Genomic DNA, 27,494 nt, shown 5'->3' on the forward strand with positions numbered 1-27,494 from the left:
CCATAGACAAGAGGCCGAGGTTGAGCAGCGACTCGTAGGATAGGTACATGGCCCGGACTGAGCTGCTCACGTACACCATGGAGCGGCAGGACGCCACTCCACCGCTGCTGGAGGCTGTCGAGAGTCTAGCGAAGAATGCGCCTTCGACAGCTATGGGGGAGCGGTTGGCGGCCGACATGCTGAGATGGACGGGACGCAGGTCGTCACGTGAGAATCCGCAGGCAATGAACTCCTCTAGGGACCAAAGGTCCGACTGTGCACCAGTGTCCGCGATGGCGGATACCCTCGCACCGTTGACCGAGCCACGGTCGCCGGTGCCTGCACTCGGTCCGACAGGCATGTCAACCAAGTGATCAGCGCTCGGGGATGGTCTCTCAGCCTGGCCCTTCTCCATTCGCCCTAGGAGAAAATGTGGTGCTCAAGTCTGATGGGCGTGGGGGCGTGGCGTTGGTGGTGACTCCCACGACGTCGGCCAGGGCGGGCATCAGACTGAACCGACGAAATCTGGGAGATCGGTTCTGACTCCACGGCGGCCTGTTGACTGCTGGCAGATGGCTGCGGTCGCCCCTTGCGTCGGCGGGCCCTATAACAGTCGATACAAAGCTGGTGGGGCTTGGTATTCCATCCGCGAGATCCCTCTGTGAAGACATTAAAGGTTCTCTTACACTCTGGGCATGGGACTCGTTTCGCCACGTCGGTTCGGAAGCGGCGTTGGGGTTGACTTTCAACAGGCTGTCACCAAGTTCCGGCCCAGCGCACTGAAACAACTGGAAAGGGGCCTCGGCGGCTCCTATGCCTGAGCCAGTGCAGAAGACGTCCCAACGACGGATGAACACGTTCCATTCCTCAATTGATACGCCTACGTCGACTTTAGGCCGATCCAGTTTCGGGCCTCGGGGGGACGGCGAGGCTGTGACAGGCGATGTGCTTTGATGGGCAAATCCATGATTAGTCAACAGGGCAATGGCGAGTGCTTCAGACACGTCTTCAGTTCCGAAAGCGCAGCCAGGGACGGAGCATACAACGACGACCATGGCTGCCTGGCTTCTTCATGAAGAAATACGCTCCTCAATGTCAATCAAGTATTTAATGACAAAGATGAAGAAGCCCTGCAGTGATACAAAATAGAAGCATGAACTGAGACAGTATGCTAACGCTCACATCTGAATATAATACACTAACGATAATATAACAATATATATATATAATGTATAAAGTATAAGCATGGTAAAAAAAAAAAATCTTCTCCTACAAGATGGCAGCGCGCTCGCACGTGAGGCTCGGAGTGGCTCCGACGCTGGTGCTTCTTAGTGTTTTTAAGTACATTTGTATGTACATTTTTATTTTAGTACTTATAGGGAACTGTTGTGTAAATAGTACCTACAGCAGACTAGACTTACTAGAAGTTGGTGCGCAAAACGAGAGGACTGTAACAACGGAATTCTTGGAACAACAGAACATTCCACTCAACATTTCTCGCTTACCGAGAGAACAATGGTTCACAATCCCAACTCTGAGACGCAAGCGACGGCGTCGAGATAGTAAGCAACGCCGAGGCTGCTAGCTAGGCTGAAGAGAAGCCCGGACAAGCCAGCTTTGCCGAGTATCTTCCTCTCCAACGTCAGGTCTCTGGCTAACAAGATGGACGAACTGAGACTGCAGGTAGCTTCCAATAACACCGTGGGGGACAGCTGTGTGATTATTCTCACAGAGACCTGGCTCAACGACTCCATCCTCGACTCGGCCGTCGGGCTAGAAGGCCGTACTTTACACAGAGCGGACCGGACTTTGCTTAGTGAGAAGACGCGCGGAGGCGGCCTCATTATATCTACGAAGGACAGCTGGTGCTTAAACACGAAAACTGTAAGTAGCCACTGCTCCCCAGACCTGGAATACTTGACTGTTAAATGCCGACCCACATACCTCCCGAGGGAATTTAACGCAGTGTACATAACATCTGTTTACATTGCGCCAAACGCGGATGGTAGCTTAGCATTGGCGCGGCTACATGACGTCATCAGTGGTGAACAAAGCGCGGACCCACAGGCAGTCCATATTATCGCCGGAGACTTTAATCATGCTGACCTGAAGGTAGTACTACCCAAGTTCTATCAGCATGTTAAATGTGCAACAACAGGAGAAAAAACACTGGATAAGGTATACACCAACATCAAGCTTGCTTACAAGGCTAGACCGCTAGCTCATCTAGGCATGTCTGACCATGTGTCAATCCTCCTGATCCCAGCCTACACTACCATGAGGAAAAGTGCTCCCATCACCACTAAGACTGTCAGAACCTGGCCAGCAGGGTCCGCTCCACTGCAGATCTGCCTAAATGACACCTCATGGCAGGAATATGAGCATGAGGACCTGGAACAGTTCACGTCGTCGGTTCTGAACCACATAGTGAACTGCACCAACTCAGTCACCGTGGACAAACGGGTCCGGGTCTACTCCAACACGAAGCCATGGATGACTGGGAAGGTCCAAAAACTGATCAATGAGAGGGACAACGCATTCGCAGGGAGGGGCACACTGCTGTACAGCACCACCAGGGCTAACCTAAAGCGCGGCATCCGGGAGGCCAAGGCAGACCACAGAGAGAAGATTGAGGAATGCTTCCTGAGCAACGACTCCAGGCGGGTGTGGCAGGGGGTTCAGCACATGACAAACTTCAGAGCCAACAGGCTCACAGCCGCAGAGGACGACCCCCTGCTGGCGGAAAAGCTGAACTCCTTCTACGCCCGGTTCGACGAGGGGCGAACGGAGGTAACCACAACACAAACACCACTCGCTCCAGCTCTCAGCAGCCTCACCCTCACAGAGCATGAAGTGAGACGCGTGCTGAAGGCGGTGGACCCCAGGAAAGCCTCAGGGCCGGATGGCGTCCTGGGACGGGTGCTGAGGGACTGCGCCGACCAGCTGGCCGGGGTTTTCACCAACATCTTCAACCAGTCCCTGTCCCAGGCCACCATCCCACCCTGCCTGAAAACCTCAACTATCATCCCAGTCCCGAAGAAAAGCACGGTGAGCTGCCTAAACGACTACCGCCCGGTGGCACTCACACCAATCATCATGAAGTGCTTCGACAAACTAGTCCGGGCCCACATAGTCACACGCCTCCCGCCCAACCTGGATCCATACCAGTTCGCCTACAGAGCCCACAGGTCCACAGAGGACGCCATCGCGACGACTCTCCACTCCACTCTATCCCACCTGGAGAGGGGAAACAGCTACGCGAGACTGCTCTTTGTGGACTTCAGCTCTGCCTTCAACACCATCCTTAGTGACCAAACTACTAGACCTGGGACTATCACACTCTATATGTGCATGGATCAAGGACTTCCTGTCTGACCGCCCCCAGAGGATGGGGGTGGGCTCCCACACCTCCACAGCCCTCAGACTCAGCACTGGGTCCCCCCAGGGCTGCGTGCTAAGCCCCATCCTCTACAACCTCTACACCTACGACTTCACCCCCGTCCACCCCAGCAACTCCATCGTAAAGTTTGCAGACGACACCACCGTGGTGGGCTGCATCTCGGGGGGGGGATGAGGCGGCGTACAGGGATGAGGTGGAGCAGCTGGGCAAGCTGTGCAAGGTTAACAACCTGCTGCTGAACCAGTCAAAGACCCAGGAAATCATCGTGGACTTCAGGAGGAAAAAATCTGAGGTCCAGCCCCTGCTCGTCGATGGAGGGAGCGTGGAGAGAGTCTCAACCCTCCGATTCTTGGGGGTGCACATACAGGATGACCTGTCCTGGAAGACCAACACAGCAGCCATCATCAAGAAGGCACAACAGCGGCTCTACTTCCTGAGAGTCCTCAGGAAAAACCACATCGGACAGGAGATGCTTGTGACCTTCTACCGCTGCGCAGTGGAGAGCATCCTCACCTACTGCATCTGCGTGTGGTTCTCCAGCTGCACAGCCGCAGAGAGGAAAGCGCTACAGAGAGTCGTGAGATCGGCCCAGAAGATCACCGGCGCCCCCCTCCCCTCTCTGGAAGAGCTGTACAACACACGCTGCCTCAGGAAGGCCTCCAAGATCTCCAGAGACCCATCCCACCCTGGGAACGAACACTTTGCTCGGCTGCCCTCGGACAGGCGGTTCAGGACCATGTTCGCAAGGACAAACAGACTGAAGCTCAGCTTCTACCCCAGGGCCATTCAGGCCCTGAACACAGGAAAGACCTAGGTTCTAGGCCCTGGACAATCTAGACAATTTGATGGCAGCTACTAGATTGAAATCAAGTGCAATACTGAAACACAACTGTGAACATTTCAAACCTGCAAACTGCGACACTTTAAATGAATGTGCAATAACACTATGTGCAATATGACAACCCTCGGGTACATAAGGTTCAGAGATAGGAAATGTTAGAATATTTATAGCATAGCATAGAGTACAGCACAGTGTTTTATTTGTATAGTATAGTATAGTGGATAGTGTACATAGCCTTTATTTATGTAAACCAGCTCTTTTCCCTTCTTTTTTTTTTTTTTTTTTTCCTAGCACGAGGGGAGCCCCCCCTCCTAAATTTCGTTGTATGGTACCTGTACTATATCAATGACAATAAAGACCATTCATTCATTCATTCAAATGTATAATATGTAACTTAACCATAAACATTCGAATAACAGACTTACAGGAATTAGGTGGACAGCTTAATAGACAACCACCGTAACATGAACGTCTGAAACTAATCAACAAATAAAATGGCCGACTCCTAAGTGAGCCGGCCAGCATAACAAGCGAGATACTGCCACCTAGTGGACGGCGGTATACCCTTCAGAAACGATCAAATCTCTACGTCGTGTTTTCGACTTGCGTATGCAAATCACCTACTGGTTATGCAGTTATTACAGGCATGTGAGACGCTCTGCCTACTGTCATTCATGCAAGTGGCTCGTAATAAAATTAACGATGTTGTTATCAGCCGAGAAAATTAGTTTAATTCCACATTTAAAGGGAACTATTGTTTATGATTGTATTTCAGTCTTCCTTTATATCCCTCCGGAGCTGTCTATCTCTCTTCAACATGCCTATATATAAGCACTATAATAATTTAATATAATATAGGATATATGATATAACACTATAGTGCGCTCCACAACGGACCTTGCCCGGCCACGGGCTAAATGATACTGGATTTCGAGTTGAGTCAGGATGAGGGGGAATGGCATCCCCCCTGAAATGAAAACAGTCCAAATCATCCCCCTTCTAAAACTGCCATCCCCCCTTTCCATCCCTTATGTCATTTTATCAATGAACGTGGTATTACTGCCCTCTCCCGCTTCCAGACGCACGCCTACCCTATAATATAGTATTAACGCCCTGTGATAGCGGCTCAAATAGTGTAAGTGAAAGTGGCTTGTAATCAAATTAACGATGTTGTTATCAGCCGAGAAAATGAGTTTAATTCAAGATTTAAAGGGAACTGATGTTTATGATTGTATTTCAGTCTTCCTTTATATTCCTCCAGAGCTGTCAAGGCAACGCCATCTCCCCTTCAACATGCCTAATGCGCTAAATTATACTGGATTTTTCTCAGGTGTCTCCGGTGTCTGGGAGTGAGCAGCCATATTTTCAATGTCACCTGATAAGAATAAGACCATTATATTATTACAGTATAAGCATTTGCTGGTTAGTTGTCATCAGCACTGACGTTGAGGGGGGATGAGGGGGGATGGTTCCCCCCTGAAATAAAAAAGGTAAAAATCATCCCCCTTCTAAAACTGGCATCCCCCCTTTCCATCGCTTATGTCATTTTATCAATGAACGTGGTATTACTGCTATTTCAACATTTCGTTTTGCGCATATTGAGTAAAATACTGTAGGTGAGGGGGCACGCACACGTGCAATGACATTTTTACCACCAAGTCACTGACACTGAAGTCACTGACACTGAGGAGATGCTAAAATTGTCCTCATATGATAAAATCCACCACCTCCCCTGATTTTCTTTTACAACTTGAGTACTGAGTATAAGCATGTGCCTGGTTAGTTGTCATGATCAAACGTTACAAATGCAACTTACCGAGAAGCCACCCTTCTCTGCCCTCTCCCGCTCCCTTGGCTCTATAATTGAGCCGCTATCACAGGGCGTAAATACAAAGCTCATTCTCAAGTATATTTGGTATTTATAGAAGGAAGCACGTATGCAATTTTAAACAAGCGCAGCCCGTTTTATAAATAATGCTTACGTCCGTTTAGAAAAATGTGCAAGTCAAAGATGACGTTCAAGTACTTTTTTATAAATGAGGCCCACAGTCAACGTAAATTTAAACCTTCATTTTCAATCAAGCACAGATTGTCTCATGGATGCAAAACATGCACAAGTATCAGTTCAGTTCACTTAGGATTAGGAGACAAGGAATGAAAGCGTCTTATGACCTGACTGACCCCATACAACATAGATTTAACCCACTAACTGACAAATATTTCCAGAACACTCACCACCTCTAGTGCCAAGTGTTTTATGTGGTATTTACCTAGAAACAATACTTTGACCATTCACCATTGGCACTAAATTAGTTACTAGTATTAGTTAGTAGACTGGTGTAAGGGTCCAAGCTTACACAAATCCTATGCATTCAAATCTATGTGGAGGAGTCCAAACTTCCGGAGAAGGGTGGAGAATTGGGACACAGGCTTGATGAGGCTACCACTTGGAGCCCGTTCAGGAAGGTGCAACGTTACTAAACAGTCAGATAGAAATGTCTTGTGTAGAGCCGGTATGAGTGTCAGTTAAGTCATGTTAACATGTGAACGTTCTCACAAAACACACCTCTGGTTTCACCTGAAGTAGTCAAGATGTACAGTATGGAAGAACACTGATGATGTTGAGACACGAATTGTTGTGTACCTACTGTGGTTAGTAGGCTACTCAAATAAACACGGAGAAACGGACTGTAGTTTACTAGCTTCTTTACTTGGAGTAATGACAACGTTACATTGCATGTCACGTCCTACATAGGAATGCTGGGAGGTACGTCCAACAGGTACGTAATAACGTAGTGACGTAACGTATGTCGTGTTTTGTAAGTAAACGCGTGAGACAACTGTTAACTATATACCACGTACTTTATTAACCATCCAGTTCCACCATTCATTCCACTCTGCCCGCTTTCCCACTGCGCATGCTCTGCCCTGTATCCCCAACTCATTCCCATTGGTCTACAGCATAAGCGTCACACCATATATTAACATAACACCACATCTCCCCTTTCTAGAGACAAAGGGTAGACTGCCTTTGCCTCGTCAGACCTTAGAGGATTATTCTGCCTCTTTTGTTGTAAAGGTCTGTCCCTGTGTAAATCCTGAACATACGTTACTATAGCGGTTTGATCCATAAATCTCAAAACTAACAGGGCTACTAAAAGTGCTCAAACTAGACCCCATCCAACGTAACATGGAATAACTTTTCCTTAAATACAACAGTAACATTACCCATATACTCCTTTTTTTTTTTTTTTTTTTTTTTTAGGGTAAACACTTATACAAACACTTGTCCACATTTCTCAGTTACATGTCAAACCTCCTAGGTTTAACCACTGCTCTCCCCCCCCTTGTTCTGAGCGTGGGAGTCTCTGCAGGTGGGGCCTGTGTTCCGACTGCAGGTGACATGGGAGCCTGCCCAGGGGTCGGGTCTGGGGCCGGCTCCGGGGCTTGTTGCTGCGGCGGGGAGCCCCTGTCTTGTGTAGGTGTGTTTAGGGGTATCAGATGCTGTCGGTTGCGTCTCACCACCCCCTGGGGCAGGCCCACCAGGTAGGACCTCGGAGTAGAGTGGTTTCGGAGCACAGTTCCCGACGTCTTAGCATCCGTGACCCATACCTGCTCTCCCGAAGACAGGTCACAGAGGGGTCTTGCACGGTGTCGCCGGTTGTAGTTTACCGCATCCGACCTCCCTTTCACCTCCTCTTTCTGCGCGAACGCGTCGCTGTCCGGCAGTGTAGGGACCAGTCGAGAGGGCAGCACTGGCACCGTGGTGCGCAGACGTCGGCCCATGAGGAGCTGGGCCGGGCTGTACCCACTCTGAAGGGGTGTGGCTCGGTAGGCGAGTAGAGCCAGGTAGGGGTCGCTCGCTTTTTTCAGGAGGTTTTTCATAGTCTGGACTGCCCTTTCTGCTTCACCATTACTCTGTGGAAACCTTGGGCTGCTGGTGATGTGTCTGAACCCGTACGCAGCAGCAAAGGAGGTGAAGGCTTGACCAGAAAACTGAGGCCCATTATCTGACATCAGGACCTCCGGGATGCCATGGCGGGCAAACATGGACTTCAGATGTACAATAATGTCAGTGGACCTGGTGTGAGACAATTGGGCAATCTCAACATACCTGGAGAAGTAATCGACGACGAGTAGGTATGTGTCTTTTCCCAGGACGAACAGGTCGGCCCCCAACTTCTGCCATGGTCTTTCAGGGCACTCTGACGGCATGAGAGGTTCTCTGGGATTCTGTCGCTCCTGAATGCATGCCCTGCAATTGAGCACCATTTCATTTACCTGTTGGCTGAGTCCAGGCCACCACACAGACTGGCGGGCACGCTCCTTGCACTTCACAACACCTTGGTGTCCTTCGTGTAGTCTGGCCAGCACGTCGTTCCTCATTACTGAAGGTATCACCAGTCGTGTGCCTTTCAGCAGTAGACCGTCTTCCACTGTGAGCGTAGCTTGCTCCCGCCAGTAGCTCTTCAGCACAGGTTCCTGGCTTGCGTGGTCAGGCCATCCCTCTGTGCACAGCATCATAACACGTGAGCAGACACTGTCAGCATTTAGCTCCTTCCTCAGGTTTTCCATATATGAGGCACCAACGGGTAGATTGTCCATTACACAGTCCACATATATATTGGTGCTCTCCATTAGCTCCTCTTCTGATGTAGACCTGGATCTTGTCACTGGGGAGCGCGACAGCGTGTCTGCTGTCCAGAGTGATTTTCCTGGCACGTGCACGATAGAATATGAGTAGCGCATCAACCGCATCCTGAAACGCTGGATTCTTGGCGGCAGAAGATCCAGGGCTTGGCCTCCCAGTAAGCTGAGAAGGGGTTTATGGTCGGTCTCCAGGCAGAAGTGTTTTCCTATGAGGAAATCCTGGAACCGTTCGCAGGCCCATGTGAGGCCCAGGGCCTCCTTCTCGATCTGTGCGTATCGTTGTTCTGTGGGAGTGAGGGACCGAGACGCGTAAGCCACAGGCTTCCATTCAACCCCCCACCTCTGGAGCAGAACACCTCCCAAGCCGAACGACGATGCGTCGGCTGACACTTTGGTGTCTCTCTTTTGATCATAGACCGCCAGCACTGGAGGAGAGGACAGGGCTTCCTTCAGTGTTCTGAATGCTGTCACCTGGGCCACGTCCCAGGCCCAGCTGTTTCTTTTCGAGAGAAGGTCACGGAGCGGCTTGTCCTTTTCTGCTAACTGGGGAATGAATTTTCCCAGTTGATTGACCATTCCAAGAAAGCTTCGCAGCTCGCTGACGTTTGCGGGCTCCTTCATCTCCATGATGGCCTCCGTCTTCCTCGGATCTGGGCGGACCCCTGTAGCCGTGACGATCTGGCCCAGGAAGACCACCTCACTCTTTGAGAGTTCACATTTGTCCATATTCAGGGTGATGTGGGCCCTTTCCACCCTTTGCAGTACTGCGTGGAGTCGAGTATCGTGCTCTTCCTGATCCCGCCCCCACACCAGCAGGTCATCGATGTGGCATATCACACCTTCCAGCCCCTCGGTTACCTCCGCCATCATGCACTGAAAATGTTCAGGTGCTGAGGCAATTCCGAAAGGAAGGCGGTTGAAATGAAACCTTCCGAATGGGGTGATGAACGTAGTGTACTTGGCTGATTCTGCTGCAAGTGGAACCTGCCAAAACCCCATGTTTGCGTCCAGTTTACTGAAAACCTTTGCTCCGGCAAGCATCCCGAGGCTCTGCTCTATCGACGGCAGAATGTACTTCTCCCTGCATACAAACTCGTTCAAGCCGGTCAGATCCACACATAGACGCACTGATTTACCGTCCTTTTTGGGGACGACCACCATGGCGGCGCACCAGTCGGTTGGCTCTTCCACGCGGCTGATGACACCCAGGTTCTCCATGCGCTGGAGCTCATCTCTGACTTTCCCCATCATAGGCAGCGGAATCCTCCTGGGGGTTTTCAAGGAAAATGGCACAGCACCCGGTTTGAGTTTTATGGTGTATGCTTGTTGTACCTCACCCAGGCCACTGCACAGCTTGGGGTAGGTCGTCTTGAGGGTCTCCATGTCTATGCTGTTGACACGGAGGAGTAAGCCCAGGGCTACGATGGCTGGCCTCCCAAGCAAAGGCGTGCTCAGGTTATTCACCACATAGACCTTCTCCGTGGTCTGCATGCCTCCTCTCCCCAGCTGCAGCTTAGTGAACCCTGCCACGTCCAGCGGCATTCGTCCTGGACCAAACAAAGGTTTCTCTGCTTTGTGGAGAATGGGTGGCTGTGTGTTAGAAAACATGTTAGCAAAAACAGCCTGTGACACAACAGTGACATCGGCTCCAGTATCGAGCTTGAAGGTGACCTGTTTTCCCATCACTTCTATTTCTACAATCCATGGATCAGCCTCTGACGTCACAGAACCAAGGAACCAGCCCTCCACCTCTTCTTCAATACCGTGCACAGCTTTACCTGCAAGGCACACACGCTTGTAGTGACCCATTTTTCCACAGGAGTGACACTTCACCTCGTTGGCAGGACACTCCAGCTTGGGGTGTGGCGCGCCACCACATTTGTAGCACTGGGAGCTGCTCTGGCTGCTGTGTGCCTTTGCTCCAAAGCTCTTATACATGTTAGGTTTGGGCTTTTCCTTTGGCCTCCCTTTAAACACTCTGTCTACAGAGCTGACGTCCATCTGCACTGCACTACTGCTGCTGTCACTCCTCAGTGTGCTTTGCTGCTTTTTGATCTCCTCTGATTGTCTCGCCATGTTGATAGCTTTTTCTAAGTCCAAGTCTTTTTCCATTTGCATGCGTTCTGAGAGCCGCAAGTCTGCCAGCCCTACCACTAACCTATCCCTGATCAGTTCATCATGCAATTGTCCATAATTGCAGTGCTCTGCCAATGCATACAAGGCAGTGACAAATGCATCCACGGTCTCATTTGCTTCCTGTTTGCGCATGTTAAATCGCGCACGTTCGTACACAATGTTCTTTTTCACTACAAAGAAGGATTGAAAGCCATCCCTCACTTTACTGTACAGATGCAGGTCTCCCTCGCTGAGTTTCAAACCCCTCAAAACATCGTCGGCCTCATCTCCCATACAATAAATCAAAGTGTTCACCTGATTGTCATCAGAGCTGGCGGCTAGATTGCTTGCCTGTCGGAACCTCTCAAATCTCCGTATCCACTTTGTCCACTCGAGCGGCTTAGAAAAATCAAAAGGCTCCGGCGGCTGAATGTTGAACGTCGCATTTGTAGTAGCCATTCTGCTAGCTTCCTCTTCCTCTTGCGGCACGTTGTCGTTAGCCAGCTGCTCGCCTTCTTGTCCGCTAGCCAGCTCGCCGTCACTGTTAGCCAGCTCCTCTTCAGCATGTAACGTGGAATCGCTCATACAGCCTGTCGATTAGGCACATCTCTGTACTGATTTAGTTCAACAGCACTTCTGACACCATGTCGTGTTTTGTAAGTAAACGCGTGAGACAACTGTTAACTATATACCACGTACTTTATTAACCATCCAGTTCCACCATTCATTCCACTCTGCCCGCTTTCCCACTGCGCATGCTCTGCCCTGTATCCCCAACTCATTCCCATTGGTCTACAGCATAAGCGTCACACCATATATTAACATAACACCACAACGTACTCAGGCCAGGTAGAATAAACAATGCTAGAGCAATAGATGCAAACCCAAATACTCTACAACTCCTCCCCTTCTAGATAACAACAACATTAACACCATAGCATTTACTAGGTTGAACATAACTAACAATACCCTTGCTTTAAACGGATAACTAAACACACTAGTGTCTTATTCAGAGAGATAGTTTGTCTGGAGGTCTGTGGGTGCGTGTTGGATAACGTCTCTCCTCCGGGGGTGTGACCCCCGGGCTCGCACCACCAGCAGGGAGACCCAGGCGTGGGGTCAGGGGCCGACCAGGGCTAGGCAGACACCCCGTTACACGGTCGGAGGTCGGCAGGCCCAGGCTCTCCTGAGCAGTGTTGGAGGTAGGCAGGCTCAGGCTCTCCTGAGCAGCGGTGATACGTGCAGCAGGATCCACCACCTCTTCTGCAGTGCGTACCTCTGACCTCCGTAGTTGGTCAAGGTGGCGTCGCCAGACAGTGTCAGGAGCTACTTCTACAGTGTAGGACAAGGGCCCTTGTCTTTCTTTGATTATGCCGGGCACCCACTTGTGTTCTCCACGGTAATCCCTGGCCAGCACAGTCTGTCCAATCTCTAGTTGACGTGTTTCCCTGTCGTGCGCCCTTAGACCCTGTCTGATCTGCCGATCCATTACAGTCCGCCGCAGATTTGGCTTAAGCAAGTCCAGTCTTGAGCGTAACCCACGTCCCAGGAACAGCATGGCGGGTGTCCGGTTGGTAGTAGCGTGAGTGGCGTTACGGTAGGCAAACAGGACATTGGCCAGCTTCTGACGTAGAGAGAGAGAGGCATCTGCCATAGCTCGCAGACCTTGTTTTAGGGTTTGTACGAACCTCTCGGCGAGCCCGTTGGTAGCCGGATGATAGGGGGCTGATGTTATGTGGCGAATTCCATTGAGCTTCAGGAACATCTGGAATTCATTAGCCGTGAATTGAGGACCATTGTCACTCACCAACTGTTCGGGGATACCAGTTCTTGCAAAGAGGCTTCTCAACACGTCGATCGTGTGGGCTGTTGTCGTGGAGCTCATGGTGAACACTTCTGGCCACTTTGAACATGCATCGACCACCACTAGGAATGTTGTCCCCATGAATGGACCGGCGAAATCGGGTCTAGTGGATAGTGAGTTGGACTTGTGATCGGAAGGTTGTGAGTTCAAATCACGCCTGAAGCCACACCACTACTAGTGTGCCCTTGGGTAAGGCACTTAGCCCTCAGTTACTCCAGGGGGAATGTCCCTGTAATTCGTAATTGTAAGTCGCTTTGGATAAAAGCGTCTGCTAAATGGCAAAATTAATTAAATTTAAAAAATAAAAATCAATGTGGATACGTTGCCATGGGGATGCAGGCCATTCCCAGGCATGGAGAGGTGCAACTGTCGGCTCATTCTGTACACGCTGGCAGCCAGAGCAATGCATGGCGAGCTGTTCTATCTGTTGGTCAATCCCCGGCCACCAGACGTAGCTCCTGGCGAGTGCTTTCATCTTCACCACTCCCAGATGGCCACTGTGTAGCTCTTCCAGCACCCTGGACCTGAGCTTGGTGGGGATGACGATCCTCATTCCCCACATAAGGCATCCAGAGTCAATGGTGAGCTCGTCCCTACGTCGGTAATAGGGAGTGAGGGGAGACCCTTCGTGGGTTGTCCAGCCAGTCTGCGTTGCTCTGTACACTTGTGAGAGAGTTGCATCTTTCCGGGTCTCTCTCTCAATCATTTCCGCCGTCACCGGGAGGCTTTCGAGTTGCATGAGTGTGAACATCTCCACCGGTTCCTTGTCCCCCTTTGTCGTTGTTGCTGTGTCAAGTGGCAGCCGGGACAACCCGTCTGCGTTGGCGTGTTGCAGTGTTCTCTTGAATTCGATCTTGTACCGGTGCCCTCCTAGGAACAGGGCCCAGCGTTGCATCCGTGCTGCAGCTGTCACGGGAATCGCCTTCTGGGGGTTGAATATCGAGACCAGCGGTTGATGGTCAGTCACCAGGATGAACTCCCTGCCGTACAGGTACTGGTTAAACCGTTTTACGCCCCAGACCAGGCCCAACGCCTCCTTGTCTATTTGAGAGTAATTCTTCTCGGCCGGGGCCAGGGAGCGTGAGGCGAATGCTATTGGTCTTTCGGTCCCATCCCGCATCACATGTGACATAACGGCTCCTATACCATACGGCGAAGCGTCGCATGCTAACTTCACAGGCAAGGAGGGGTCGTAGTGTGTGAGTACTCTCTCCGATGTCACAAGCTTCTTCACTTCCTGGAAGGCCTGTTCACATTCTGTGGTCCATTTCCATTTCCGTTCTGCCTGAAGTAGTTGGTTCAACGGGTAGAGCACCGTGGACAGGTTAGGCATGAACCGGTTGTAGTAGTTGATGAATCCGAGAAACGACCTCAGCTGCTGTACATCCTGTGGCTGAGGAGCCTCCATGACGGCCTCGATTTTCTCTTTGCATCTATGCAAGCCCTGTGCATCGATGGTGTGGCCACAGTATGTGATACATGATTTAAAAAACTCACACTTGTCACGTCTGGCCCGGAGTCCGTAGTCTTGAAGTCTCTGTAAGACCTTCTGGAGGTTCTCCAGGTGTTCGTTATCGTTGGCCCCCGTCACAATGATATCATCTAAGTAGCACTGTGTGCCTGGAATCCCTTTTAACACCTGATCCATGGCTCGCTGCCATATGGCCGGGGCAGAGGCCACTCCGAAGACCAGCCTGTTGTATCGGTACAGGCCTTTCAAAGTGTTTATCGTCAGGAACATCTTTGAGTCTTCTTCTATCTCCATCTGTAGATAGGCTTCAGCCAGGTCCACCTTGGTGAACCGTTTTCCACCGGCCAGGTTTGCGAAGATGTCCTCAATCCTGGGTAATGGATATTGTTCTGCTTGTAGCACAGGATTGATGGTGATCTTGAAGTCTCCACACAGCCTCACTGCCCTGACTTCTTTGCTACTGGGACAACGGATGTGGCCCATGGACTCCAGTCTACCTTGGACAGGATCCCATCAGCTTCCAGGCGGTCCAGCTCAGCTTCCACTTTCTGTCGTATGGCGTATGGAACTGGGCGTGCTTTGTGGAAACGTGGGTTGGCTCCGTCTTGGAGAATGATTTTTCCCTTGATGTGTTTTAACGTCCCGATGCCGTCTTGGAATACAGGCGCTGCGGCATCCAAGACTTTCTCCAGTTTCACCTCTGTGGACTTGTGAGTGGGGTTTGGCGCCACCTGCAGGCTCTTAATGGATTTCCAGTCCAGCTGCAGCTTCCTCAGCCAGTCTCGCCCCCACAACGCTGGTCCTCCTCTTCTTACGACGTACAAGTCCAAAATGCGTTGTTGACCATTGTGTTGTACATCCACAGGCAGTACTCCGAGGGGCTTGATTTTCTCTCCAGTGTATGTTTTTAGGAGGATAGATGATGGGTTCAGCTTCTGGTCTCCAAAGTACTTCACAAAGTCAATGTGTGCCATCACTGACACTGCAGAGCCGGTATCCAGTTCCATTTGTACTTGTTTGCCATTCACCTGTGGTGCAAGCCAGATAGCTTCCCTGCCGCCTCCTTTGACATGGTAAACATCCAAGCTATTGGTATGTTCACTCTCCTCGTCTGACTCGTCGTCTGCAGCCTCCTCCATGTTGTGCACTTTCCTGTTCTTTTGCACACTCCACTGTGTCTTTTTTTCATTTTTGTTCACTCTTGATTTTCCAGAGCGACACACCCTCTGGATATGTCCAGTTTTGTTACATAGTCTGCAGACTTCGTCTTTAAACCTACACTGTGATGGGGAATGTGAGCCCCTCCCACACCTGTAACACAGTTCTTGCTCTCTTGTTTGTGTGACGGTTGCCATTTTGTTTACATTTACTGCCTTTACTCCTGTCTGCAGTTCAACAGCATCCCTGGCTGCTGTTTCCATTGAGACTGCGATTTCCACTGCCCTTTTGAACGTGAGGCCGGCCTCTAATAGCAGTCTCTTCTGTATGGCCTCACCAAGAATGCCACATACCAAACGGTCTCTCAACGCATCATTCAGTCCATTTGCAAATTCACAATGTTCAGTGAGTCTCTTCAGCTCAGCCACGTAACTGACTATGGATTCACCCTCATGTTGATTTCGTCTATGGAATCTGAAACGTTCAGCAATTAGTAGTGGTTTTGGGGATAAATGTTCTTTCATTACCTCCACCAGTTGCTGGAATGTTTTTACGGAAGGCTTTTCTGGGGCAGTTAAGCTGCGCAACAGGCCATATGATTTCCCCCCCATTGCACTCAGCAACACTGCAACATGTTTGTCATCCTCAATGTCATTTGCCTTGAAATACTGTGAAATGCGTTCCGTATATTCGACCCAGTCATCCGTCGCGCCGTCAAACGGGTCAATTGATCCAATTCTAGCCATCTTGCCACGCTGTATAACTGGACTTTCACTTTCACTACTTTGATTGATTGATTGAAAACTTTATTAGAAGATTTGCAGAAGTAGGTACATGAAAGTACATATTACATACACGGTCAACTAACAGGATAAAAACCCAAGAAAGCCACTGGCTTATTTCAATTGGGGTCCTTGATGTATTTTACTCACGTCGGAGTCTCCGTTTGTTGTTCCCGCGAAACAAGTTCGGTCATATCAGAGACAGGGTTCACTTTCCAACCACCTCGTCGCCACTGTTGTGTATCTACTGTGGTTAGTAGGCTACTCAAATAAACACGGAGAAACGGACTGTAGTTTACTAGCTTCTTTACTTGGAGTAATGACAACGTTACATTGCATGTCACGTCCTACATAGGAATGCTGGGAGGTACGTCCAACAGGTACGTAATAACGTAGTGACGTAACGTACTCAGGCCAGGTAGAATAAACAATGCTAATGCTAGAGCAATAGATGCAAACCCAAATACTCTAGTCTACACGAATCACAAAATGTCATGTACAATTGAGACGATTAAGGTTAGAGAGGGTATTATGTATTTAATGTTCACTCCAATCACACATTATGTAAATGACATGAAGATATACATCATACCACAGAAGATGGAACTAACCATCTTTCAAATAATTATATATTTGTTTCATCTGGCTCCGAGATAGCAGATTCAGACAATACAAAGTGAGTAACATGGTTGATAATACAGAGGGGGTCAAGAGACATCAGGAGTACACAATGGTCATGCAAGAAGGAAAGGTGCGAACAAAATTCTTTAAGCTGCAAGAATTTAAATATGTTTTACTATTGTTTAACAGACAGTCATCTACTTGGCTGTAATTAAGGTGTAAAATATCCATTAAAACACAACTCAGTAAGCGAAACCAATATTCTGGTATTATTCGAATTAATTGCCCTTGTTCAGCTACTAAGTGATATGAATTTCACCTATCTTCGATAGACAGTAATCAAAGTAACTAACTAAGGGGCTTTGTACACATGAGTTGAGTTTTCTTAAAACATTACCACGTTAAGTCTTTATCACCTCTGACATAAAGGGATACTTAAATCAAAAATATACAGTACCAGTCAAAAGACACACTTACCCATTCAATTGAACAAGACCAACACCATGTGTATATGGTGTAGAGTGTATATACATGTGTATGGTGTGTAGAGTGTGTATATATATATACATGTGTATATGGTGTGTAGAGTGTATACATATACATGTGTATATGGTGTGTAGAGTGTATACATATACATGTGTATATGGTGTAGAGTGTATACATATACATGTGTATATGGTGTGTAGAGTGTATACATATACATGTGTATATGGTGTAGAGTGTATACATATACATGTGTATGGTGTGTAGAGTGTATATACTGTATATACATGTGTATGGTGTGTAGAGTGTATATACTGTATATACATGTGTATATGGTGTGTAGAGTGTATATACTGTATATACATGTGTATATGGTGTAGAGTGTATACATATACATGTGTATATGGTGTAGAGTGTATACATATACATGTGTATATGGTGTAGAGTGTATACATATACATGTGTATATGGTGTAGAGTGTATACATATACATGTGTATGGTGTGTAGAGTGTATATACTGTATATACATGTGTATATGGTGTAGAGTGTATATACTGTATATACATGTGTGTATGGTGTGTAGAGTGTATACATATACATGTATATGGTGTGTAGAGTGTATATATATACATGTATATGGTGTAGAGTGTATATACTGTATATACATGTGTATGGTGTGTAGAGTGATCTCTACTCCTCGTATCTCTGGATATGACCCATATTATTTCATGTACAGTACCAGTCAACAGGAAGTGTGTCCAAACGTTGGACTGGTACTGTATGTTCCAGTATATTCAAGTTAATGTAATCATCAGTACACTGTTGATATGGTCCCAAAATAGAATTACTTTTTGCATACAAACATCATAGATATCATAATATCCTAATGTGTAAAATGCATCATCATCTACATTTTCAAGGAACTAAATATAAGCCTGTCAATAACATATTTACAGCATGAGGCTTGTACAGTAGGCACAACATTATATTTTGGGACCATACTTAGGGTGAACCAATTATGAATATACTTGAAAATGATTTTCAGACTACATTATCTCTTTAATAAAACACATCAACGTAAGATGAACGCATGTATCATACTCTGGATGTAAACCAGTCCTATAAGAGTATCCAGTAGGCAGCAGTTGCTATAGGCCGTTATATTGAAACCTTTTTTTCCTAGGAGGTAAATGAATTGTGATGGCAAGTTTATAAGACATCTCTATTAGCTCGAGAGACAACAATGGGCCACATAATCAAAACATAAGACGACGTAACAAAACATCAGTTGTGGCATCACTGTACAACATAGATCCATCCATTATTTCTTTGTTACCAATTCCACCCCCAACAATTCAGATCATCATTACATTCAAGCAGGTAGTTTAGTTTAGTTCAAGCTTAATCTATCTTGCCTGCTCTATGACCAGACTTGAAGGTGAATACCCTGATCATTTAAAACGGACAATTTAGATATTCGAATCAATGCACTTATTGCTCATAACAAAACAACACTGATGTACCATGTTTTTCCACACACTTCTGAAATGTTCACCATGTCCATTCAAGAAGTCACCTGACGGATGATATTTGGCTCATTGTGGGTAGCTTCACCCAGACAGGGTAGCACACCCTAGAATACATAATACATAATGTGATAGAGTCAGTGCCAGTAAGGTAGAGGGTCATAGAAGGTCATTGGCGCAGCTTTTACCTCAAAAGCTTTGTGCTTTGCATCAAGTCACCTAATAACACAGCAGAGTAATAAAGCTCTGAGTGTTTCCGCCATTATTTATATGATCGGCGTCAGTCACATTCTTAAAAACAGATCTGTTTTCTCTCTTTCTCTCGTAGATTATTACATAACAAAAAGTAATGGAAGGAATAATAGTGTCAAGTAATAGAATAAACACATATGACATGAACTTAGCAGACGAGAAATTAGACTGACACACAGATAAAAAAATAAAAAATGTGTACATAGGAAGATGGTTAAATATATAGTTTATTATATTTAATCATTTACACATCACAAACTGACTGTGTTATTTGAGTCTTCTTACATGTACTGGAATTCCAATAACAATAGTATATAATAATGCAAGTATACAATGCATTTCATAGTTATAAATTAACTGAATAGAATGGCGAGAGGATGTTTTGAAGCAATTTCTCCTGTCTAACAACATCTACTCAGTATTCAGTCCTGGAAATCCATGGAAACTGGAAGACACTTGAGGTCCACTTGGATGTCAACACAAATTAAGGGGCAATCCATATGCTATAGGCCTTCATGTGCTAGTATAGACAGTCACCTGTCCTTTCTTAGACCCCCCATCCAAATGTAATGTCCAAGTGCCTTATGCTGCAACAGCAGACACTGTTAAATGCTTTTACATCCTACAAATGAATAAACACATGAGCGATATATATAATTTCTTCATGGCATCATATCTGTTATTTACACATTTTATTCAAGATTAAGAACATTGCCTTGAAAACGTTTGTCGTTCACACATTTCCCATAGAAAACAGATTACTATCACATGGGATTTGTGCTAATGGGTGGTTCATAATGGTTAAGCCATGGTCATGGAACAAAAGTATTTCATCAACACCCTCATATGTTAAATCAAAGGTTGGGTGCATCTTATGGTTTGTTTATCTATTCTGATGAGTGGAGAAAAGAGGGAGGGGCCAACACTTATTTTCCTGTGACAGTCAGTGTCTGATAGCAATACTATCTCCCAAAAATGGGAACCCACATTGTACAAACATTTAGTCATTAAGGTGGATTTTTCAGCACTAAACTGATAGAAAACATTGAATGGAGCACTATTTTTCACTATGGGAATTTTTTTTCTGTTCTTTCCATTTTTTCTACTAAATGAAATCCATTGAAAATTGTGATTGTTCATTTGTGCACACGTTAAGACTATTTTCTTATCTTCATTAAATAACTTGGCATGTAAACGATAAACGACATTCATTAATCTTCTTGGGATATTTAAGAACCTTTCGTAAATGCATGTGTACATTCTTTTAAATCAATGAGATGATTAAGAATCTCAGAATAATTTCAATACAAAGGCAACAAATAAACAGCAGCTGTTCTGTATCATTGACAGATTCGAGCCAGGTCAGCAAACCCATGGTAATTTCATAGCTCTGTAATCCTTTTAAACACTTTTACTTTACTAGGCTGATTCAAACGTTGGCCGATCATCAGATTTAAGAGAATGCCACAGAATGGAACATAAATAAATAGTGTTGAGTTGATGCCTTGATATGGCAGTTAAACCTGAGTTCTGTTTTGGAAGTGGTTTATTCTTACGATAGTATTCTATTTCTATTCAGGCATTGAAGTCTACTGTTCGTTGAGTACTCACTTGTTGTTTTTGTAATTACATAAATTATTTCACAGTTTTCTGTCAAACCCCACATTTCCCACCCACACCACCCCCCTGCTTTATGACGTCAACAAGCAAACTCCTCAAAGTTGCCTAGAGTCGGGTGACGAGGTAACATGTTCGGCGTGAATCCGAGACTGTCCGAGTGACTCCGGAGGGTGTCACAGGTGCTCTAGAAGACCAAGGAGGGAAGAGGAGTTCAACCATATTAAGGGAGGGGTGATGAGGGAGGGAAGAGGAGGTCAACCATATTAAGTGGAGGGGTGGTTGAGGAGACCAAACCAAGAACCACAGGAAAAATGGAAAGAGGAGTGACAATAATAGAAACAAGTGGGACAATAAATAAGACAAAACCAGGAAAAAGTGAGGAAAGCCCAGAAAAGGAAAAGAGATGGCACAATATAAGAACACAACGAGATGAACCATCATCAATGATCAGACAAGAAGGAGGACGGCAGTAATAATAATGAGAATAACGTGAAGAAACATAATGAAATTGGTAGTGCAAGGGACAGTCAGATCAGTTAAGTTTCACAGGGTGCAGGCAGAGAGAATAAAGAATATGAGGGAAAGATAGGAAGGATATGGAATGAATGAAGGAGGGAAAGAGAAAAACAACAACATATTTTTAGTTACTGTCTCGTTATTGGTTTCTTGACTCCTGTACAGTCATTGACTTCCAAATCCATCCACATACTGTATGTCTAGTGCACCTGCGGTTGTTTCAGTAAATATTGCTTATATGTGGGTGAAAGCGTCAGCCATAGATGTCGTTACACTTGGTAGCTATTCCAGCACACAAAGTACAATTTTATTTTGGTGCAAACTCATTGCATGCAGACCTGTGATGACATCACAAAGGAATGCATCTAGTGATGTTATTGGGCACAGGTTTCAATACAATGCCCTGTAAAATAGAACTGTGCTGCCAAAAAGCAAATAGATCACTTGTGGATCAGCTTTTGTTGTACTATTTACAACAAACGATGTATATTTTATTATCAGGAAACTGCATTTATCCTAGGGGAAGGAAAGCATATTCATTATTCAATGAAAACAATCAAATAGAAGCATGCCGTCTGCATATAGTACCAACTTTCAACAGATCCAAATATCCACATAGCAAAATTAGCTACATTGTTTTCATCTCTACAGAGCAAAATGCATTCTGTTGGCTAGGAATGTTTTATATCTCCCAACTACGTTTTGATGAAGCGTAGGCTACAAAATCACCCTCCAAACCAGCTTATGTTGAGAATCTTGTTAACCAGAAAAGAAATGATGTATGAAATGGTTCCCAGAATGTCTGAAAAAGAAGGACAGTATGGGAGGGAGGATCTATTATCAATGGGATCGCTACCTGGGGGCATGATTAGGCGTGACACCAGGGCTGGTTGGGTTCTCTGGAAACTCCTGGAATAGACATGATGAAAAGAAAAGATGAGGGTGACTGAAATGAAATAAAATACAATGCAGAGCTGATAATTAAATATCAAAACAAGTGCCTCCAAGTATGTCTCCAAGTATGTGCACAACAGCATAGGCTACAGCTCTATGTGATTGTAGAAGAGAATGCTGAACACTTTACCTTGCCATTAGATATCAATGAAAGTTTCATATTTTGAGAAAGTTGGAATTCTCTGCCCATTTAGTTTTCATAGTGACCCAACAAAAATATACATTAATATAAATATATTTAAAAAATGTGTTATCTATTTGCTATTCTATTCTATTAGTTATATATTAACAGTTTATATATTTATATATATATATATATATATATTTCTTGTCAGCCCAGCATTGATACAGAGCCTTATAGGTACCCTAATAGCAAACATAGATGTATTTCCTCATGAGGTGGAATCCATAATCAAGATCCACACTCCTGATTCGAATCATCGCACATTTCCCATTGCAAGGTTTACACGAATGTCAGTTATACGTGCGGATCTCGAGTTACGACTCCATGCTAGACTATTCCAGGAAGTCAATCTGAAGTTGCTATAGTTAGTCTGAATCTTCTATAGTTGATATCTATGAGATTTTACAAAGGAATGACAATCAATGGTGGCCAGACAAGAAATGAACTACAAAAAACCCTCCCATGATGATGTAGTCCTATAGAACAATCCCACCCATGAGTGTTACACTCCAGGTCAAGGTCATATACTGACAGTGTTCTCAGCTAGCACTTTGTGCTTCCTTGTTAAAGATATCGAGAGGTGAATGAATTATCAGGAAAGGATCAGGGAACATGAGAGTGCAAGGTATTAGGGGTGGTAATCAGTATGTTTGAATGCCAAGAAAGGTTTTCAATAATGAATGATTACATGACATGGGTGGAAAACAATGTGTGTAAAACACAGCATCACATCAAACGTATCAAGTTAAAGTTTCATGTCCTCATGTAGTCTCCCTCCTTAAGACATATTTATCAAAACCCTAAAGAAAAGTAAGCCTGAGGAAGGACTGTTGTGATGGCTATTCCAAATCGTATGTTTCTATTCTATTCCTTCCATTCACTATAAAATACTGAAGGCAACAGGTAAGAAAAATGATCAGATGTTTTGATCACAGTGTGTCAGTGTTTCTCTGCATATGTCCAGATTTAACTGTTCGAATACGATTACACAGCTATCAAACGGAGAGTGTTCAGATTTGGATACTCACATCACTGAGGACAACGTTTTAGTGCCTTCTATCCTCTTTAACGACGTAGAAGGCTTTGATCCATTTCTGACATCACATACATTATATTGGTATTTTAAATTGGTCAAATAAAATTATGTTCACAGTTCTGGCAGTTGTTTTGGTAGCCATGATATCTTTTCTGCCATGATATCTTTTCTCTAACCTTCCACATACGTTTATGAGCCCCAGACTGAAGCAACCGTGCAGTACATGCAAATAACCCATGCAGAGACAGAAACCCATGGCTTTTTCAGTGCCTTGGAGCCAAACGTGTACTACGGGAAAGTGCACCATACTCTGTGTGTGTGTGGGTGTCTGTGTGTGTGTGTGTGTGTGTGTGTGTGTGTCTGTGTGTGTGTGTGTGTGTGTGTGTGTGGGTGTGTGTGTGTGTGTGTGGGTGTCTGTGTGTGTGTGTGTGTGTGTGTGGGTGTGTGTGTGTGTGTGTGTGTGTGTGTGTGTGTGTGTGTGTGTGTGGGTGTCTGTGTGTGTGTGTGTGTGTGTGTGTGTGTGTGTGTGTGTGTGTGGGTGTGTGTGTGGGTGTCTGTGTGTCTGTGTGTGTGTGTGTGTGTGTGTGGGTGTGGGTGTGTGTGTGTGTGTGTGGGTGTGTGTGTGGGTGTCTGTGTGTCTGTGTGGGTGTGGGTGTGTGTGTACTACGGGAAAGTGCACCACACTCTGATTTACTTTGCTTATCGGCCATTGGCCATGAAAAAGGAATGAGTTTCTGACACATCTCATCACAATTCATCTACACACCAGTGCATTGTGGGAGATTCAAATTACCAGATTGTCGCTCTGACAACGCCGTGGTCGTCTCTTGCGTATGAAGTAACCCAACACTTTATCCTTAAATACCTAGATGCAAGAAGATCACATTTACATCTCAGGAAACCCCTTCAATGCAAAGAGACCCACAAAACAATGCAAAACTAAATGTTAGGAACCCCACATTCTCTGAAGGAGATGAGGGAGGCCCTTCACCATAATACACAGACTTGTGTACCTTTTTGCGGAAGACCCCTATACAATAACGCCTGGTACAGGCTGGTGTTGCTCACAAGAGATAGCCCCACCTATCACCCGTCTCAATAATGGGATGCAGCACGATTTCATCCAGTGAACCATTGTTCATCGACTCGAGACTGCGAGAGTGGCAAAGAGGGGAGCTGTCTCCTTCTTGTCCTTCAGAGAACCTGGTTCACATTCGTAACCTGTGGTTCTCTTTCAGACGACTCGGTTCGACGCCTCACTATGGGATCATGCAAAACGTCCTAGAAACAGTGTAGAGCTCAATACGTTGATGTGGGCTGAAAACGTCCCGACCACATGCTGCTCACAGATCCCTGAAGTGCAACTGTCTGACGTCACGACCCGTCGTCCGAGGACCCTCTGGGTGAGCCCTGGAGTCAGGAGGATAGGTCTCTCCAACACACAGAGATGAGCTCTCACCGTTGCCAGTGGTGAGACGGACGCAGGTGGAGTTCTAACACCCAATAGTGGAAGTCTCACGCGTGGGAAAGCTTTAGTTAGAATAACGGAAGATAGCTAGCAGGGGTTCAAAGCACAGGCCTTCTGGTATTACAAACACAGTATTAGCTCAGAGTTAACACCTGCTCACGGGGCGAAAATCATCGAACTTGGCTTGCCAAAATTCTTCGATCAACTTCTTTGGAATGTTGAGCTGAACTGCAGGATTCCAGTAGAGGCAAGCGGATTCTCACTAGAAAGTTATGTTGTAGCTAGCTACAAGAACACAACAATACTACAGTAGCTTATGCTTCGACAGTCAGCGAGTGAAGAGTGGAAAGGACGAAATGGCGCACTTGCCCTTTATTGGGAAGGGTGATGGGTGGGACTATCTCGGACAATTGTCACTGGCCTGTACCAGGCGTTAGTGAATTGGGGTCTTCAGCGAAAGGTACACAAGAGTGCATGTCCAATAGTGAGGGGTCATCGAACTGAGTCGAATGATAGAGAACAATGCAAAACATCCATTCAGAAAACCAAAAGATTAAGGACTCATCATACATTAGATAGATAGATTACTTCATAACAATGTTTTAGAAGCCAAAGAAGGACATTTCACATTCAACATACCACATAAGAACACATTTTAAAGGACACAAATACATGTATTTTATTTTCTAATTGATTATCAATCGGGCGATGTGTGTGAATGATTGAAGTTATATTATGAAGGACTTTGACTCTGGAGGTGCTCTTGAGCCACAAAGGGTCCCCTACTGTAAATAGTCTGAAATAATGTCCATAAATGATCTTGTTGTTTGTATGACTAAAACAAAGGACTTCATGATGCAAGAAATTGATTGATATTAAATAGTGGGCCTATAATAACCATACACTCCACACTCAAGCAAACATGTGTAGTGAATCTATAAACAAATATGAATGCCACCACTTTACCTCATATAAGTAGTCAAATATTTCTAGTATGGTTAACACACTTGCTCCAATGAACAGACCCATCTGACCACCAATGTCACCTAAAAAGATACAGACAGGTAAAATAGCACAGCACAAACTACTGTCACTTTCATTTGGTATCTCTTACAGCCAGAGGAGCACACCTGTCAGAAACTATCCATCTAGGCTTGGCTTTTCATCTGACTCCCCTGAGCACTATTTTCAAGTGAATTAAATTATGAAAATACATTCGGAAATACAATTCGTTTCACAGGTTCAAAGAATTGGCCTCCAAAGCAGGCTTGATCACACAATGTGACATGTATTGCCTGCTCAGAGTTTGATGTTAAGGTCATAAGTTTAAGTAAGTTTAAGTAATGTTCCTGTCTTGTAAAAACATATAATGAAATGTAAATTGAATGTCAGGACTCTCTTACCAAGCAGACCCGCAATTTCATATGCCTTCTTCTGCTCAATCTTCTCATAATTCAAAGCTTCAAAGAAGATGTCCATGACTAATATGTTATCTCTAGTGAAAAGAAAGTCAAAAGAATCTTAAATACAAGAGATTTTAATACCAACATGAACTGTCAAATAGCATCATTCATCTATTTTGAGTGTTCATTTCATTCTCTTAATATTAAAGGTTAACAAAGGAGTCCATGGTCATATTAAGCTAATATGCTTTTTATTTTTTCACTGCTTGTTTTTAAGTCACTCTCCCTGAATGACTGAATAACTATAGTGTTTGTGTACTGTACTTACCCAATGTATTGCTCAGTTTTGTTGAATTTCTTAGCCAGGTATTTGGCAGAGGCCTTACTGGGTATTTTCACCATGGACAGCTCCTTGCCATAGCGAGTCATGTTGCAGGGAGTCTCACACACACAGTAATCATTGTCTTTCTCTACCAAAAAGTCTGTGGATGATGACATCGGTGGTTCAGGTGTTATCATTTTTGCAACATAACTGAGACAGTCTACTGAGACTACTATACAGACAACACAATCATTTCTATTCATACAGGTCACACTATATCATTACATTTCCACGAAAGCAAAAAAAGACTCTCTGATAGAGAACAGGATTATATTATTTGGTTATATTCTTCATCAAAGATAACACTTTAACATGTTGGAGGAAATCAACTAGTGCCATTTCTATTTTCGTGTATAGTAAACTACACTGCAGCATAAGTTAAAAAGAAAAGGAAATATTAAAAAAAGAGATATAAAGAGTTTTGGTTCACTGCAACCCAGAACCTGCAAGAATGACCGTTGCTCACAGAAGCTCTAATTTCTGGGTTTTGAACGCTTCTGTATATATATATATATATATATATATATACAGTATACTGTATATATATATAACTGCATTGTTGTATGTATCTATTGATCAGTGATACTTGCTTCATATTCCTATATACGTTTTATGTAAATACTTAGAACGGGATAATGCACATTGTCTTACCTAACGCAGGGTCTGCACATTCTTTGTACTGCTCGGGTGTGCATACCGTTGAGGTCCCTGTTGAAAAAGAAAAGCAGATGAAAGGGATAGGACAAAAAAACATTCTAACCCAGTAACATTAGCATTTTAATTCAATT

The 27,494-nt window shown here is 45.4% G+C and overlaps 1 protein-coding gene across 1 annotated transcript in view; it reads right to left on the minus strand.

Moving 5' to 3' along the window:
* Positions 1-20,868: 20,868 nt before the first annotated feature.
* asic1c (acid-sensing (proton-gated) ion channel 1c) overlaps positions 20,869-27,494 on the minus strand; it is a gene marked incomplete at both ends in the record, with an annotated part of 200,253 nt that continues 193,627 nt past the window's right edge. Inside the window, 7 exons of the mRNA XM_080546257.1 lie at positions 20,869-20,947; positions 22,136-22,188; positions 24,247-24,318; positions 25,888-25,967; positions 26,325-26,416; positions 26,653-26,806; positions 27,358-27,414. Of these exons, the coding sequence (XP_080402383.1) occupies positions 20,869-20,947; positions 22,136-22,188; positions 24,247-24,318; positions 25,888-25,967; positions 26,325-26,416; positions 26,653-26,806; positions 27,358-27,414 (587 nt within the window). The remainder of the gene's footprint in view (positions 20,948-22,135; positions 22,189-24,246; positions 24,319-25,887; positions 25,968-26,324; positions 26,417-26,652; positions 26,807-27,357; positions 27,415-27,494) is intronic.

Source organism: Nansenia antarctica (genome assembly GCF_963989245.1).
Source record: "Nansenia antarctica genome assembly, chromosome: 16".
NCBI classification, from domain to species: Eukaryota; Metazoa; Chordata; class Actinopteri; order Argentiniformes; family Microstomatidae; genus Nansenia; species Nansenia antarctica.